The 18,914-nt window shown below is 40.2% G+C and overlaps 1 protein-coding gene across 1 annotated transcript in view; it reads right to left on the bottom strand.

Annotated features, from left to right (window-relative positions):
* Dnah5 (dynein axonemal heavy chain 5) overlaps positions 1-18,914 on the bottom strand; it is a 237,302-nt gene that overhangs the window by 57,955 nt on the left and 160,433 nt on the right. The window contains exons 54-61 of the mRNA XM_028767581.1: positions 17,333-17,486; positions 16,596-16,863; positions 13,665-13,896; positions 11,142-11,256; positions 10,811-10,987; positions 6,659-6,862; positions 2,378-2,557; positions 1,724-1,861 (exon numbers count right to left, since the gene is read on the bottom strand). Coding sequence (XP_028623414.1) covers positions 1,724-1,861; positions 2,378-2,557; positions 6,659-6,862; positions 10,811-10,987; positions 11,142-11,256; positions 13,665-13,896; positions 16,596-16,863; positions 17,333-17,486 — 1,468 coding nt within the window. The remainder of the gene's footprint in view (positions 1-1,723; positions 1,862-2,377; positions 2,558-6,658; positions 6,863-10,810; positions 10,988-11,141; positions 11,257-13,664; positions 13,897-16,595; positions 16,864-17,332; positions 17,487-18,914) is intronic.

The raw sequence follows: 18,914 nt of genomic DNA, 5'->3' as shown, positions 1-18,914 counted from the left end.
GGCTTACTCCTTCAGAGCATCCTGAGAGCCTCTCACACAGCTCTCTCGGGGGACTCTGATCTTCAAGAAAAGCAATGTGTATTCTGTCTGCTAAGAAACTGCAGAGTCACAAGCAGGTGTCTTAATCTGGACAGGGGGCACTTCCATGAAATATTTAAAGAAAAAGTCAATATGGCTCTCATATGCCAAATACAGTACAGGGTTAATCAGCTATAGATGATGTGGGGCTAAAAGCTTATACAATCTGGTGTGCAGAGTACTTTAAATATCTATCATTTGTAGGCCTTCTGCTACTATGAAATATAATAGCATTTAAAATAGTGAGAAAATCATTAAAATTGTTTTTATGACTTAGAAACTCCAATGCTTTTTCTCTGCAATCTCTTCAGGCATTTTTACCTGCATGTTAATTTACAGATGTCTGCTGAGTTCAATCTGGCCTGCCTTTACTTTAAGACTATAAGTATTGGTAACCAGAGCACTTGTAGCCACCTATCGAAGTAAGGAACCCTGAAGCTTTATCTGCATGTGCTCTATATCAAATCCACTTTGACTGTAGAAGGAAAGAGTCCCCCAGGAGAACTGAGATCTATATAATATATGACAAGTCTGTGGGCCTAGATGCTAGCAAGTACAAAATCCTTCCCCCACACCTCTTTCTCTGTGTGTTTCTCTCTCTGCTGCTCTCCGTGTGTGTGTGTGTGTGTGTGTGTGTGTGTGTGTGTGTGTGTGAGAGAGAGAGAGAGAGAGAGAGAGAGAGAAGCAGAGACAGAGAGACAGAAACAGAGACAGAGAGTTGAAAATTTTGTGGATAATCACTGTGCATTGGAATATACTTCTACTGTCAGCTACATCCATGTAACAGGGAGGCCTTAAGTCAATATCAAATTTTCCAAGTCCTGACCAGGCTGTGACTGATCAACATAAAGCCAGAACTCTCCCATGACGTTTCCATGCTTTGGCTGCTTCGTGAAAAATAAAACATCTCTCCCACCTACTTATAAAACCATTTGAAAGATTAAATGAAATGATGTGGGAAGGGATGACTTCCATTGCACAGGTGTCCTCACTATCCTCATGTATAGAGTGACGTGAACAGTTATCCCTAGAGCCAGCTTCTGCCTGAGTGGACCATCCTGACACTTATCAATGGCTGAACAAAAATATCAACCAACTAGACACCCCCCCCCAGAGCTCCCAGGGAGTAAACCACCAACCAAGGAGTACACATGGACGGACCCATGGCTCCAGCTGCATGTGTAGCAGAGGATGGACTTTTCAGGCATCAATGGGAGGAGAGGCCCTTGGTCCTGTGAAGGCTTGATGCCTCAGTGTAGGAGAATGACAGGATGGTAAGGTGGGAGTGAGTGGGCTGGTAGGTGAGTACCCTCATAGAAGCAGGGGGAGATAGGATGGGATAGGTGGTTTGTAATGGGGAAACCAGGAAAGGGGATAATGTTTAAAATGTAAATAAAGAAAATATCCAATAATAAAGAAAAGGAAAGGGAAGGGAAGGGAAGGGAAGGGAAGGGAAGGGAAGGGAAGGGAAGAAAAGAAAAAACAAAGTCAAGGCCTCAGCAAAGGATCCTGTGCTGTATGTACATTATAAAACTCAGTGAATTCTTGCAGGAAACCAACGCTTCAAAGAAAGATGTGATAGGAATGAGAACTCACGAGAACAACAGAATGTGTGAGCATCCCTCCTGTGCCGAGTGCTGCTTACCTGCTTTTCAGTCATAGCCTGTTCATACTCTGCCTGCACCACGTCAAGCTCTGCTTGCTTGTCATCCAGCTCAGCCTGGGCTTTCTGCAGGTCCTGCATGGCCAGGACATGACGATTCTCTTGAACTATCAAGTTGGCCTGCAGAGGACATATAGAAATAACACTCATAAATTCAGCTACTTGGGAAAATGTAAGGTTAGGCTCAAAATCACATTTAATTACAAATAGCTGATGTTTTTGCCTGAGGTGCAATAAATAGAAAGAGAAGGCTTTACCTTCCTTCTTCAAAGACCAGAATTTTCTGGCACCGTTATCTATACCTTAACCCTGTCTCATTCATAGGATTACTTTCCTTAAGACTTTAAACATTGTTGGAGAACATTCGGTACCTTAATTTTCTGTTTTATGTTTAAACAACTCACAACAGACTCGGTGTCTTCACGATGAATTAAATCATGCTTAAAATCTCCTGTAATTTTGGAGCCATGTTATAAAGACAAAAGAAACATCTTGGTCTCCATCGCTCAGAACTTCACTCTCTTACAGATCTGAGGACAAATACCTTGACTGCCAAAGCTCCTGAGCTGTACAAAGACCAACTGACCCAGCAGTTCTCCTGGGCACAGGTCATGGGGCTTACCCTAGGAGGCCTACCTTCAGAGGGAGCACCTCCTTGTTTATAGAAAAGAAGGAAGCCATGGCTTTGGTCCAGGAACAAAGACCAGCTACATTCCCACAGACGCGCTTGGCCGTCTCGATGTTGTAGTCGGCCATTTCAAAGTAAGGACTCAAAAGTTCTATCACTTCTTCATTGATTGTGTCTTTGGGGAACTGCTGTAGAAGAAAAATGTGAAATCACGTCAAAATACTGATTTTGTGAGGCATATATAAACTCACATTCTGTTTTCAATGTAACTGAAACTAGTAAGCATCCAGAGCTAGACAAATGGTTTGAGTTTCGGTAGTTTGCTTTGTTTTTGTTTGTTTGTCAGTGTCTCAGGATGTTGGGTGAAAGTCTTAAAACTGAAAGCACAGTGTGGAATGATTGCAAAAGAAGCCTACCAGCATGCACTCTGTGCCTGGTGCAGACACCTGCCCGGGTTAAATACACTGGGATCCAGCGAAAGAGTAGCGTATTTAGGTGATGAACACTATCACAGTAATTAGAATTTCAAACGCAATAAAAACTTCACTCCATTAATCCTAAATAGGTGAATTATAAACCCATTATATCAACAATGAAAAAAAAAACACACACAGCTATATTCAGGCTAAGGACATATAGATTTAGCATTTATCAGCAACTAAATGCTTAATAGATTCAGACAGAAGTTCTATTAAACTCTCATGAAATGTGAGAGCAATAACTTGGACATTGCACCTTGAGAATGATGAATTAATTTTTAATCATAGAGCTTTCACAAATATGAAAGAATTATTATCTCCTGGAGAAATACAATTTTAAGACACAGCAGAAATGGATTTAGAATGCCTCCCTGCACCAGGAAGTCCAGCCGTGATGAAATAGAATACTTAAAAAAAAAGTTTTCTCTTCTAAAAGGGTGATTATTTTCCAAGTATAAATAAATCTAGCAACTGGTAATTGCATGGAATAAACCCTCACAGATCACGTATAGCAGTGTAGAATATCCTTGCATTCAGACCTTGCTTGTCACAAGTTTCTTTCATGAGACTTAGAAAATAGTGGAGACAGAGGTCTTGTAAGCAGTGAATGTCCATCAGACACACAGAGAAGATATGGATTCATTCACAAGGAATGTACTCAAAATCCAACTGCACTATCGCCTAGTCTTGTAACTACAAGTGAACGACCTACTGATTTCACAGGCTACTCATCTCTGTAGCAGAGAGAAGGCAGCTTACGATGTCATAGCTTCACCCATCACAGAAATGATGCTGAATTGAAACTGAAAAAAGATGGTACTGAAGGTGTGGCTTGGAGAATGGGCATGGAGTAGGTATTCCCAATTAGTTGTCTCAAGATCTAAATCTGGAAGATAAGACAGTAAAACTTCTGGAAAGAAACGTGAGAGGATTTACTCTTCCTCAGAGGGAGCCAAGATCCAAATGGAACACAGAAAGTGCTATTAAGGAGAATATCAATAAAGAATCCCACATTAAAATTAAGAACCTCAGCTTAGCAAAAGACAGCGGTAATAAAATGAACAAGCCAGGAAGTGGCTGAAGATATTTGTAGCATTCGTAAAGTATTTGAAATCCAACAGACAAAATTTAGCAAGGGGCTGGAGAGATGGCTCAGTGCTAAAGAGTACATGCAGCTCCTGCAAAAGACCCATGTTCTTCACACCCACAAGGTGGCTCAGCCATTGGCAAGTCCAGGTCCAGGATCCTGACTTTTGTTTGCAGCATCTGTAGGCATCAGACACACTCATGCAAGCAAACACTCATACGTATAAAATGAAAGTGATTAAATCTTTAAAACTAGTTTTAGCAGAAGGGGGTAAAAATATTGTAAAAGAAAAAAATCAGAGTTTCCAGTGAGATCATGTCTCCTATGGATGCCAGAAACTACACTTGACAAAGTTTCATGACCCACATGACTTGCCCAAATGCGAGCTGAACAAAGAAGATACCAACACACACCAAACTGGCCAAGGGAAACGCCATAAGGCCCTAACCCTACACAAAGGACTACAGAAGCTAAGGAATGCTGTGACTGGGAGAAACAGTCTCTCTCAGGGAAAAGCAAACCAATTTGTTATCCAGTACCTAATGGTCCACCTTGAAGACATATATATTGGTAACAGTATACAAACTGAGCAGGTTGTATTTACATATTACAAAAGTGTGTGCATATGCACGTATAACAATTGCTAAAAATGGAGACCATGAATTTTAAAGAGAACAAGGAGGGGTGTATGAGAGGGGAACAAAGGAGGAAAACAGAGAACAGGAAAGATGATGTAATTATAAGCTCAAAAAATAAAAGGAATAATTACACAGAGAGAGAGGCCCAAATAAGCACTTAACATAAAAATTTCTGAAAGGTTTACAAACCCATCCAAAGATTTTCAGCATCATTAGCTGTCACCGAAATGCAAATTAAGCCCATAACAAAGGAAACTGCTTCTATCTCACACAAGGGCACTGAAAAGCAGAAAACAGTGAGGCTATGTGGTGAGCACGGTAAGTCTTGCTGCTGAGTACATGACGGGACTTAAAAAAAAAAAAAACCTCTTTCCTACAGTCTACAAAAACTGAGAAAATGTGTACAATCTGTCTCAGAAATTCGACTCCTATAAATATGGCCAACAGAAATGCACGCATGCATCCCCCAAGGGTCCTGTATATCAGGACAACAGATTCATTTTAATAGCCAAAACTTAGTGACAACCCCAAAACTCCTTCAACGGTCCAGTAGATGAATGGAAGCATTCACATGATTTACACTGGGGTTGATTCAAAAGATATCATGGAAATGACAGAAAATAGTCAGAGAATCTAAACACTAGTTGTTACATCTATTTAAGGCTGGTTTCGTTCACTCACAATTAAATATTTGTATTTAAAATAAAGGCAACCTGTGGTCAAAGCTCAGTTACTCCTGGCTTTGCCAGGGTTCCTATCACCTCCACTTTGTAGGTCTTTGGTACCAACTGCACCTGTGTGGTGTAATTCTACGGGACAACATGGCGTCTGCCTTTCCCAGACCTGAGTCCCCAGCATCATTCTTAGAGCTTGGACTTTCCTGGACAAGGTGTGTGCAAACACTGAAACCAATGTTTTTGCTCCCTTCTTCTTTTTTCTTACTTTTTTCCTCAAAACAAAGCCTAATTATTATATACTTACCACATGGCATTGACCAATCATATACTAGAAAGCTACAACTGAAAATGAATGCGTAGTAACTTTTTATGACAATAAGAATAAATCTCACCTATACAGTGAATGAAGGGAAAAGCAAGGCCTCATTCCGTGTGATTTCATATGTGATCATTTCCAACCATCAGTGATGATGAACGAGAGAAGAGAATAATATTGACTTTATGCGAGGTAACTGACATGCTTTAAGCTTGAAAGAAATTCTAAATATATTTTCCTGCTTTGGGTGATGATTAATATGTGTATACATATCCATTAAGTAAGACTCTCAAAATTTGAACATTACATAGACAACAAAATTACAAATTTATGAATTACTCCTCCAATATTACTACTGTTAATATCAAATTGTAAATATGAGAACAGGCAGTGGATTAGGGGTGTCCATAGACCACCCCCCCAATAAACCAAGAATATTCATGAGAAATATCATGTCTGTACTGAACACATACAGAATTCTCTCTCAGCGTTGTCCCCTAAAGGACATAGTGTAACAAACTGGAGATGATGACACGTGCTTGTGACCCCAACCCTTGAGAGTCTGAGGTAGATGACTCATGAGCTCAGGTAGGATATTTAGTGAGGTCATCTAATGAGAACAAAACAGATAATGACCAGGCAGCATTTACAAGGTGTTGGGAACATCAATAATCTAGCAGTCATTTACAGCATACGGGAGGACATGCAAGGATATATGCAAAGCCTGTGTGACTTTACATAAGGAACCTGAGCATCCTAGCATTTCTGCATCCACTGGGAGTCCTGAAAATACTGAAGATAACCTCATCTGTTTTTATATACAAGTAGTACATCCGTCTATATAGTCTCATTAGAATGACTTTGCTAACTTTTATTGGAGTTTGCCTGTCAACATCGCTGAAAATGGCCAGGAAAGGTCTACCATTCATGTCTTATGTTTGAAAGAGAAAACCCTACTACAAAAGAGTACTCACATGCATTTCCAAAATACATATGCAGAATAAACTATTTTTAGACATGAATTCTATTAAAAGGCTCAGCTATGACAGACAACTGGCTCTCTTCTTAGTCCGTTTCTATTGAAAGACCAACCTGTAGGTTCTGGAGAAAGTTTCCTGCGGTCATCAATTTCAAAGATTCCTGCCAGGAAGGCACGGTGCAGCTTTTGTCCAGGTCAATTTTCACTGCATTGACCCTCCTCTGGAACAGCAGCAGCACACAGTCCATGATCCGCATGATGAGGTGAGGGGGTCGGCCCAGGGTGCGCACTGTGGCGATGTCAGAGGGCTTGATGGTCTGTGGGATGGAGCATTGAGCTCAGACAAGAAAATGCAGACAAACTTTTGCATCGAATGCCGGCGTTTCAACAGAAGACAGACAGCACTTTCAAATTAATAGTCGTAAGGCGTATTCCCACATTAAAGCCCAAAAAAATGAATGTCCTGCAAAGTCAAAATTCTTTACAATTCTCCTTTCAATTTTATTTTTTTAACTAGCTTACAAAACCTGCAAGTTTCGTGTTTATTTTTTAAGATGTTTTATTTTCCATCATGTAACAGGAGTTCTGTGTGCATATTGAGTGCAGGTGTCTGTGAAGCTTACAGCATCAGACCCCTCTAGGGCTGGAGATACAGTTCTGATCCACCCAACAGTATGCTAGCAGCCAAACCTGAGACTTCAGCAAGAATGGTACATGCTTTGAACTGCTAAGCCGCCCTCTTCAGAAAGCTCATCACAGGTTTCTTAATGGCATTTTCACACACACTTAGCTTTGGCTGGCCCTTGTCATTCCTAGCACCCTCCTCCCAATTTTCCTGTCATCCTTTTTGAGTACTTATACCCCCAGTAGTCTTCCACTTTCATATCACACATATCCCAACACCTTCTCCACTTTCTCCCCTTAAAACATGGTTTTATAATGCATGGGACTGGAAATTTTTATATTTAGTGAGATACCTCCGTCTCAGAAAGACATACACTGCATGTTCTCTCTCGCATGCAGATCCTAGCTTGCTTTATATGTGTGTACTCATGTGAGGTTAGGTGAGTATAGACGGCATAGTTTTACAGTTTTAAGGAGCAGTGAGAGGAGAGAAATGTTGGTGACCAGATATGGAACTGTGACATCCCTAAAACTGTACGGACTTCTTTGTGTTTTAAAAAACAAGTAGTCTAAAACAAAATACTCAGCACTTAAGTAGTTATCAGGGTTTGAAATGAGGAAAACTACTGTATTCACGGGCCTCTTTGCTCGTTAGCTATGTAGGTCAAGAATCTGCCTCTCTCTAAAGCAACTGAGACTGTCACAGTGGACTGACACCAGAGGGTAGCCTTGGGGCTGACAGATTGAATAATTAGAGGTTTCTTAGCTGGGAACTGACCTTTAAATGAAGAGAGTTGGGCAATTCGAATTTCACACAGCTCTCAGGAAGGCTCTATTCCAATTCTAGCACAGATATTCTTCTGCAGCAAATTACTTAATAATCAGCCTCTTCTGGTTGGTAGCATTTTCTCAGCTGAACTTTTTATGAAGTCAGTATTGGAGAAAGATGAGTCTAATGCAGGCTGACTTTTAGGACAAACAGTGCATGACCCTGTGCGTCTGTGTCTAAAAGCCTTCTTCCTTATCTGCAACCCCTGTCAGAGGATGACTGTTCTCTGAGATGGAGTGCACACTCACACCCAATTTAACGATCTGATGTGAAGAGCTGTGTTTCAACCTCCCAGAGCTTCTGAAAGCTAGGCAGCTAGAGAAGATTACTGGAGGTGACTAACTGAAAATGCCAGACCCTTATTTAAGATGCGTGACTTCAGAGGAAGGATGGAAAGAGAACAACGACCAGTGGGAAACTATGATTAAGTTACACTTACACCAAAGTGCATCGATTACATGTGTTGACAGTTGTGTGCTTACGTCGGGTACATGTGTAAAGGAGCTGGTGCTGGTACTGTATATAGAGACCGATTTGTTTCTGGTAACTATTGGATTCCGTTTTCTGCATCTGCAGTTACATGAGCATGTGTAAGACCTTATACACCATGGCAATATAACAGCTACTTACCATTGGAACACATTTTATTTTTGTTGCCATCCAGTTAAAGTCTGATTAAACATTCAAGTGGAAAGGGACACATTCTTCTTTTGATGATTTATCTATTTATTTGATGTGTATGAATACCTCCTTATGCATGTGAACTGCTTGCATACCTAATTCTGACAGAGGTCAGAAAAGGAAATTATCTACCCAGAACTGAAATCATGGATAGTTATGAGCCACGGTGTGGGTTTTAGACATGAACTGTGTGATCCAACACCAAGTTCTCTAAAGCACTGAGCTACCCTTTCAGCCCCATGAGACATATTCTTTGTTATGGGCTCTTGACATAACCTGATGATGCAATGTTAGGGTCTAGCTGCATCTAGACTTCACTTAGAACAGACTGACTGTACCACTTTTCAAGATCTCAGAAACACAAAGACACGGTACTATACACATGAGATCGATTAAGAAAATTATAAAATTCTCTTCTATGCATGCTCATGGAGGCTAAGTGTCCTTCAAAACTTCAAAGTTGGCCCCCAGGAAGATACTATTAGAATGTAAGGGAGCCTTTGGGAGATAGAACATAGGACAAAACAATTATTGAGTCCTGTCCTTTTGTAGGGGATACTGGGACTTCAGTTCCTCTCCTCTTCTTTTGCTTCTTGGTCATAAGCGAGCAGTTTTGTGCCATGTACCCTGGCCATATTATGTTGCCTCATACCAGACTCAAAGCACTAAACGTGTAAGTTAAAACGGGCCTAGTCTCTTCATACAGGAATTATCTCCAGGATTTTGTTATACTAACATGAAGTTTACAAACACCTCACACCTCACCTCTGCTCCCACATATGCCTTCACCAGTGCTTATATGATGCACAGTATTTTAGCTCTGGAGAACTGCAATTTAGAGAAATACTAGAAACATCCTACAATATAAACAGACGATGCCAACACTTAACTCTTAGGGAAATGCTGTCCTTCTTTTTAAAAGTAATACCTGAGAAGTCTTACACTATACTTGTATGATTATAGGTATCCTGAATTCAGCATGGTTTTAAAAATTCTTGCTCAGTGCCCTCGTCTTTCTCTGTTGGTCAAAAACTCTCAGTATAGCCAACATGACAAAACTGTGAGAGAGGAAGGTCTACATGTCCTCAGAGGCTAAAGATCCAGGAGAGTTTGAAATACAGACCAGGATAGCTTAGCCAGAGCATGCAGAACCTATCAAATGTAAGTATAGTGTAGAACGTCAAGGAAAAAGAGAAGGCAATATATTCATTATCTCAATACACAGGAAACGCACGTAACTTTAGTTATTGTTGTTTGTGATGCTGGGGACTAAACCCAAAGCCTCACATATGCCAAGCAAGAGCTCTACCACTGAGTGCTCTATCCCATTGGGTCAGAAATGCCTAAAGGAATAATGAAACAAAATCTAAAGACTTGGATAAAAAAGACTTGAAAATTTCTCAGACATGCTAAGGAAATGGTAAGAGAACCTAATCTCATTATCAAACTTTGATTCATGCCCAAATGAGGTCAAATAACCTGCGTTAGCAGTGAGCACACAGAGTAATTGTTTTTATTTCATCTATTTCTAAGCCAAGGATCAATAGCCTAAAGGAATAAATGAGTAAGAATGAATTAAAGATAATCTTTAAAAGAGAATCCTGCATCGATCCCTCAGGACTGACCTACCTACCATAGAAGTCAGGGTCTAGCTCACAGAACATATTACATTTCTCAAAATACCACTTCCTCTGTCATGTTATCAGTTCTGTTATGGCCACACGGTTGCCATGACCGTGTTAGAAGTCACTCCACCTCTGTCATTAAGGGACTGCAGGAAATCAGCAGTCTTCATTTGGATGACTCACAAACAGACTCAGAGGAAGCTTCATCTCATAGACCGCCTACTTCAAAGTCCCCAGTATGTCCAGAAACATTCTGGAAACTTCATTCAACTTTCTCACTGACACACAGACTATTAATGAAAAGGCTGAAGTAGCAACCCAAGACTCTTGGCTGCTATTCTGTGACAGGGCTCATTATTTCTTAAAAATGAGCACAAGATGTTAATCTGTCTGTGTGAGATCTATAGAGCTGATAGTCTCTGCAGACACAGCTAAACCAGAGGCTAGAGCTCTGGTCTAGTCCACATCACTTCCCTGTGAGCACCTGGCACTACTCGCACATTCACCTGGAGTGCGGCTTCTGCTTCTTCTAGGGCTGGCTTAGCTGCCTCTAGTTTCTCTTCCGCAATGGCTTTGTCCTTAGAGATGCTGTCTACAATGGCCTGTGCTTTGTCCTTCACCTTCTGTACCTCGGCCTTGACCTTCTCAGCAGCCTGTGCTTTCATTGTGACTTCTTTTAAGACCTAATGAATAGAAAGAAAAGTATCTCATCATGCTGTGCAGGCAACACATATTTCTCACCTTGGTACATCAATTTTGTCTACTTTACACACTTTTCATATAGAACAATAGGTAGTTTACTATACCAGAGATAGAGATCAGTGGCCATCCACCTACCGCGTCAGCTTTCTCATTGGCCACCTGCAGTTCCTTTTCCTTTACTGCCAGTTCTTTGCTCAGGGCTGCAACCGACTCTGAAGCTTCTTTTAGCTTTTCCAATCCAGTATTCATTCTGAAGTTGAAAAATCCAGGCAAGAAATGTAAAAAATTGTGGTAAATGCCCTTGTTTTCGAGTGTCACTTCACTAGGAAGTACAGCAAGGTCATACTTAAAGAATGAGAATAAATAAAAGAGGGCCTGGCCTAGGAGGTCTGTGTAGGTTTAGTTCCAACTGACAGGTGCATGTTCTTCATCAACCATATATAAGGAGTGAATGCACGAAGACATGAGCACAGCATGAGAAGCCACCACCAAAATCTACAGCACACCACCCGGGGCCTAATAACAACACTCTCAACAAATTCAAAGGTCCTTGTTGGTGGAAGGAAGATAATGTGGTTTGTTTGTTTGTTTGTTTGTTTAAATAGTTCAATGAAATTAAAAGAAGAAAGATTTGAACTCGAGAAACAAAATCAAATTTGAACTAGAACAGATGTGAATTAATTACCTGCATAGACCTAAAATAATGTTCTCTAGAAGATGAGAGGCCTTGGGGCCACTGAGTAACCAACCCATGAACTCCTTACATGCAATCTAGTCTCCTGCCCAGAGATCTCTTGCATGGCTATCATAGCTACTTCTGGTTACCTTATGACAGAAAATGTGAATGTTGGGGAAAATACGGAGCAAAGTGGTGATGTTACTTCAGTAACAGGGTATTCGATTTACAGTGACCACAATCATTAGCCAGACCCTTCTACCCTTGTCACACAGAGGATTAGGATTTAAGGTTAAGAGGAGGTAGAAAGAGGTATCTGTGTTCTCGCCTCACTTCCACACCTATCATATAATTATGTCAATCAATATCATAAAAAGTGACAGTCCATTTAAGACACCAGGAAATTTTATCATATCGGACAACAATCAAGCCCCCAGAGTCCAGGACGGTCGTCTATATGGCTCTTGAAGAGGATTCCCAACCTCAGCTCTAATGACGTTGGAGCTGAACGGCTCTGTGTAGAGAGCTGCCCAGACCTCTGTTCTATGGTGATACAACACTATAAAAATATTTCTTACATCCTAAGAGACTGGAACATTTGCTGAGCCCCACATATACCTTAGGGACACTTAAGACTGACTACTGGATAGTCTGCCTGTTTGTTTAACCCACCTTTAAGAAAAAAAAAATCTAACAAGGAACTCTACTTGCCTTGGACTTTGCATTTAATCAGTGTTTACAATCTAAGCTAGTGCATACATAGCTTTAACCCTTCATTGAGTTATTTATTTACTCTACATCCTGATCACAGCTTACCCTCCCTTCTCTCCTCTCTGTCCCTCCCTTTTTCTCCATCTACTCCTCCTCCCCTTCTCCTCAGAAAAGGGGAGACTTCCCATAGCTATCAGCCAGCCTTGGCATATCAAGTTGCAGTAAGATTAGGTGCATCTCTTCTACTGAGGTTACACAAGGCAGCCCAGTTAGGGGAAAGGGATTCACATGCAGATGATGCAGTCAGAGACAGCCCCTGCTCCTGCTTCATGCTCCACATGAAGACCCAGCTGCACAACTGTTACATATGTGCAGAGGGCCTAGGTCCATCCAGTGCGTGCTCTCTGGTTGGCAGTTCAGTTTCTGTGAGCACCTACAGGCCCAGGTTAGTTGATTCTGTAGATTTTCTTTTAGTGTCCTTGACAACTCTGGCTTCTTCAACGAAATGTACTTTTTGATGCCCCTGATCAAAAGAGGTACCTGTATATCTATGTTATGGTAACAAATGCTGAAAACAGATAATGTTTTAAAGGCAATACTAAACAATATTCACTGTAAATGCTGAAAACAGCATACAGATATTTGACAGTGTTTACTTGTTTGTTACCTGTGTCGTTTGTAGTCAGTTGTAGTCAGTGATTTAATAACTTGTAAAACTGTGTTAAAGATTTCTATAGAGAACCTCTTGTTCTTTCCCCCATTTAATTCTCTCTGTGCTGTTCAATAAATAAAGAGTAAAAGCCATTTCTTAGGAACAGATGTGGACACAGAGAGAGACAAGACAGGAAAAGACAGCAATCAGGCAATTATAGATTCAAACTCATACAACAGATAGACAAGAGTGACAATAGAAACACAAGGAGAGAAGCTGAGAATACAAATCTGAGTTCACTTTTGGCCCAACTGCTCCAAGGGGAAGTGCTTTGATTTCTTTGCTTTGTGCAAGATTGATGAATTTTTGATACACTAAGGTTATTGATGATGCATTTCAATTGATGTGGATTTGGTGGTACATGTGAGGAATGTGTTTAAACTGATGTACTGTCCTTAAGACAACCAGGAATGTTGACCCCATGCTACCTTAACTTGAGAACCCCATTTGTGACAGCCATCAACGTTTCTGGTCATTTCAAATTGTATCCAACCAACAATTTGGCTCTGGAATGAGAGCCAGTGCCTCAAGATGACTTTTCTTTGAACTTGACACTCACCTGTTGGCCAGGCTCTGCACTTCCACATGTTTTTCTTCATATATGAATTTATATCCCTGAATAAAGGAGAGGTATGATTTGGGTGTCACGTGAGTAGAGCGCCGGAACCTCTGGAAATAATCAACACATTTCTCAGCTACCCCATCCTGAAAGGAGCCCATGCACTGGACCAGTTCCTTCTTGATCTCCACAGTGCAGTCAATGGAGTAGGATGAGAGGAAGTGTTCCGACACTAGAAGAATAAAGACAACACTGTGTGAAACAGGTGCACCAACGATGTGTTCAAAGTTGTCTGACTGTGTTTCTTAGACCCACATGCAATCTTTGTTGCCCCAGGGAGGAAGATCTCTAGGTACTTTCGGCAGTTTTATTGTCCCGTTTATATTTAATGAATTAAAAACTTTAGACTTAGCATCATTTCTTATTTTCTGTAACTTGGATAGACAAATCTCTTCTGAGTAGTGGCAGAGTTCAATGGTAGCCAGCTAGTCAGGTTTATGGATTACATAAGAACAAATTGATACAGATAACCTAGCCATCAGTGCCCACGTGCCACTCAGACTCACTTATTCTTTTGTTAACTCAGAACCAGTCAGTCCTTTAATTCCCATTGACTGGGTCATTTCTCATGCAGAAATGTTCATCACTACCATAGAGTTGTTGTTGTTGATGATGTTTTCTGGGGTTTTTTGTTTTGTTTTTTGTTATTTGGGGGCTTTTTTGTTTTGGGGGGTTTACATTTGGTTTTGTTTTGTTTTATAAATGCTAGTAATCTTACTCTTAAAAGCAGTAACTGGCTACCTGTGATCAGGCCTAATTTACAGCATCCTTTGGGTAAAAATCTAGTAGAGACTCTTACCTTGTCCACAAGTCTAACAGTGAATTAACTGCAAGACACATTTTCCATTATAAAAAACAACCCTGAGTTCGAGGCCAGCCTGGTCTACCAAGTGAGTTCCAGGACAGCCAGGGCTATACAGAGAAACCTTGTCTTGAAAAAAAAAAAAAGAAAGAAAGAAATAGCATAGGTGCATAAGAGTCAAAAAATAGAAACAGGACTAGCAGAAACAAGAGAGAAAGAAAAGGAATCTAAGGAGCTAGAGACTGACAATCAGTGAATTAAGTTCTCAGTGGAAGACAACAGAGACCGTTCATCAAATTGCTTGAAAATAAAACTTACTAAATAGTAAAAGATAATAAATTAAAATATCTGTGACTTGTATTTCCCAAATAAGTTAATCAGGGACTGTAAGGAACAGCTCAAATTTCAATATCCCAATAAGTTTAACTCTGGACACTAAAAACATGAAGAATTCATACCTATGAAAGAATTTTTACTTATTTATTTTTGCTATGTTAGGTAGGAAAGTAGGGCCTCGCCTGTAATAGGCAATTGTCCTACCACTGAGTTTACGTATTCAGACACTCTTGGAAATTTTTTACAGGTATCAGCCAGAATAGGTGGAACATTTACTGTGTGGCAGGTATAACTCAGACTGCTCTAGTTGGTATTATGGGATGGCTTCCAGGAATTTGCCATTATCTTCAAACTTCTTTCGACTCGTTATGTAATGAATGCATTTGAATGAACCAAATCTCTTGGTGAAAACATATACTGAAAATATGTTTGATGTTATAAAACACTTGAAATCTTTAAATGCTCCCCAAAGCTGCCTGGTGGCTGGCCACTGAAGACTGCATGCCAGTGAGCTATCCTGAGGTGATGTATACTGGTCCGTGCTATTTAATTTTCCCTGTTCTGGAGGTGTCCGTAATATAGAAATGTAAGTACTTAGAATTCATCTCATTTTATTTGTTTTTATTTTAGAAGGGACTAACAGACAAGTGGCTACATAAATGAAAGATAAGCTTACTGATGTTTCTGTTCCCATAATGTAAATAATAATAAATATCCCTTGGTGTTGGCCAGGGTGTAGATAAGTGGGGGGACACTAGGTGGCAGGAACTAGCTCTAGGTTTATTCATAAGTGTGTTCACCTTAAAGCATGGAAAGGAGGGAGGAATCATGGGTCTTTCAGTCAGATGATGCACTTCTTCTTCCCAGAATTCCCAGCTCTAGCGCACAGCAGCTCACTGTGCTAATCAAGCAATTGTGACAATCAAGCAGCTCCATAAGTCTGCCTGCTCTTCTTTCCTTTCTATCTCTTTTCTATGCACACTTTCCCTGACCCTCTGGGCTTCTCCAACATCCTCGGCATTGACCTCCATGACAGCTTGACCTTTTCTCTTGCGCTCTCCTCTTCTATTCAACTCCTGAGATATATAGCTTGCCTGCCCTGGGTTTGTGTTTTCTTTTAATATCTAATAAAAACTGTCTTTAAGCTTCTGTTTGAGTCTATTCTTAGGTATTCTTCATTAATGAGACTAAGACCCTCAGGAGGAGATGTGGATTCTATCACAGATACGATTATAAAGCATTACCCACTGAGTTGCTTCCCAAGCCCAAACTTCAAACTTAAACTTTAATAAGCATCAACCTAATCTGTGTGTATTAAGATATCTATTATACACACACACATATATGCATATATATATATATGCAAGCAAAACACAACGAACACCAAACTTAGTGTAAATCACAAACTGTGATCAAGGCAAAGCCTTTGAGTATTATTGAAAAACTGAGGGCACTGTATATTTAATCAAAGAAATATAAATGGAAGATTTTACTCTCTAGCAACCATACTTTAGTTTTTAGGTTTTTTTTTAAAGCTACCAAGTTTAAAATTTAAAAGAGCAGAATCTTTTAGAAACAGTCAAAAAATGTTCTAACATTGGGCAGAGAGAGTTGTTCAGCCCAGCACAGAGACATTGGTAGCAGAGAAAGCAAATGAGTAAGAAATAGGTAATACAGTAAATGAAGGCCCTATGAGCAAGAATGCATGACAGCGTTGTTTCCATCACACTAACCAGCAACTAAAGCATCCTTGGGCCATCGGTTGAACCAGTCAATTGTGCATCCTGAAATAAGGGCGGGGAACTTCAAAGCTCGGTTTCGAAATTTCTCTCCCACGGGCGAAAAGCAGAGCACAACGTGCAGGTTCCCTCGGACCCTGCTCATGAAATACTCATACAGGTTGTCGTTGGTGGGTGGGCGCTTGGGGTGCTCCTTCTTCATGATGGATGTCAGGTCACTATTGATTTCATCAATTTCATCCCTAGCAAAGAGGTTGGAGACCTCAGAAAGAAACACAGGCATCCAAAGTCAGTATATACATATATGAAACATATCAAAATGTATACTCGAAAGGTCCAGGATATCTCCATTTGTTGTCTTAAGGTCAGCTTTTCAAAGTAAACTTAAATCTTTCAGGATGAAATACATCCCATCTCAATGCACAGAGATGGTTCTATGACTGACTGCAAAGCCACAGCCCTCAGTTAGAGGGTAGCTGGACACACCAAAGCCTAGCCTTCCCAGCCCCCCTCCAGATTCATCGTTTTTCACATCACTTGTAAATGCTTAGCTTCACAGTCTAATTGGGAGTTTTATTCCTTAAATACCCCAATAGATAAAAGCATTCTTCATGCTGATTGCCAAGTTCCTAAGAACATTAATTTAAATTTCTAAAGGACAAAGAACGCAGGGACTTCAACATTGGAAGGAATTTAGAGAGGCAAAGATATGAAAATAAGTGAGCTCCCACCTCGCCCGATGACAGAACATTGTTCATGTATTCCAGAAACGACTCCTCCTTAATCTCATTGTCTGTGAAAATGAAAGTGATCCCCTTGCCTTGCTGGCCAGCAGTCCTGTACAAAACCTTCAGGTCTTCCAACAGATTTGAGGTGTTGTAGGATCTGATAAAACGTAGCCTTTGGATCAGTCACTAAAACATTTACATTTGAAGGCCACAGCCTTATGCTACCTAGTCCTCAAACAATGCTGGCTTTATTGTCCTGTGAATACATAGTGTCTATGGATATTAGCTAGGTAACTAACTTTTTGACTTCACAGATACTCCAATTAATGCTATGGCACACAAAAACACCCCTAAGGAAAAGTCAAACCTGAAACAATCAAAACAAGAGCAAATATCATTTGCATTCATTTATGTCATGTGACTGTGTGTGGGTGCCATTTTGAAAATATACGCTGACAGTGGTAATATCCTAATAATAATTAGAAGATTTATTAAGCACTTGTCATTGATGGAATTGTTAGAAGATACCTTATAGACTGAACTAGACTAAACTAAATCCATTCAAGCTTTTGTGCTATGGGAGCGAGAAGCCAAATCATTACCCACAGAGCCCTTCTCATCTCCCGAAATCACTGTTATCTTCATATCCCTGAATTCCACATAAAAGAGTTAGCTTCAGAACAACCAGTACACTGTATCAGACTAGCTGGGAACACTTGAAATGCACCCTACCATTAATCTCCTTTCATTCCCCAAAGCAATCTGCAGCTAGAAGCCATCCTACAATCAAGGCAGGTTAGAGCAATACCCACACAGAGTAGTCCATTACTGCCAGGAGCATAGACAAAAAGGTTTTATTTCTGGAGACTTAGACATACTAATTTATCTCCTCTCTCTCTGTCTCTCTCTCTGTCTCTCTCTGTCTCTCTCTCTCTCTCTCTCTCTCTCTCTTGCTTATTCTCACTCTTTCTCTCTCCTTCTGTGTGCGTGTGTATGTCTGTGTCTGTGTTTCTCTCTCTCTCTCTCTCTCTCTCTCTCTCTCTCTCTCTCTCTCTCTGTGTGTGTGTGTGTGTGTGTATGTATAAGTGTGTGTCATTAAAACAAATCAGAATTCAGAGTAAAGAATAAAATAGTCACTTGATTTGGTTGGTTGATTATTTGGGTTTGGGGGAGTAAGAGGAGTTTTGTTTTATTTTGTTGTATTTTAGATGATGGTGGTGTTTTGGAATGTTTTTGTTTTTTTTTTTTGTTTTGTTTTGTTTTGTTTTTGCTTTTGTTTTTCAAGACACAGGGCTTCTCCATGTAGTCCTGGTTGTCTTGAAACTCACTTTATAGACTAGGCTGGCCTCAAACTCAGAGATCTGCCTGGCCCTGCCTCCTGAGTGCTTTGATTAAAGGTCTGTACCACCACCACTTGACTTCAATTGACTTTTTTTTAAGATACTAAATATTTGACATCTAAACTCTGTCTTTTTAGTATCCATAAACTAAATCTACAGTCATTGTGTGAGTTATAGTTTCTATCGACAATGTGGTAAAAAAAAAAAAAAAAAAAAAAAAAAAAAAAAAAAAAAAAAAAAAAAAC

The sequence above is a fragment of the Grammomys surdaster genome, unplaced genomic scaffold (genome assembly GCF_004785775.1).
Source record: "Grammomys surdaster isolate TR1022 unplaced genomic scaffold, NIH_TR_1.0 174, whole genome shotgun sequence".
Lineage (NCBI taxonomy): Eukaryota > Metazoa > Chordata > Mammalia > Rodentia > Muridae > Grammomys > Grammomys surdaster.
This window is presented reverse-complemented; position numbering and strand designations above follow the sequence as displayed.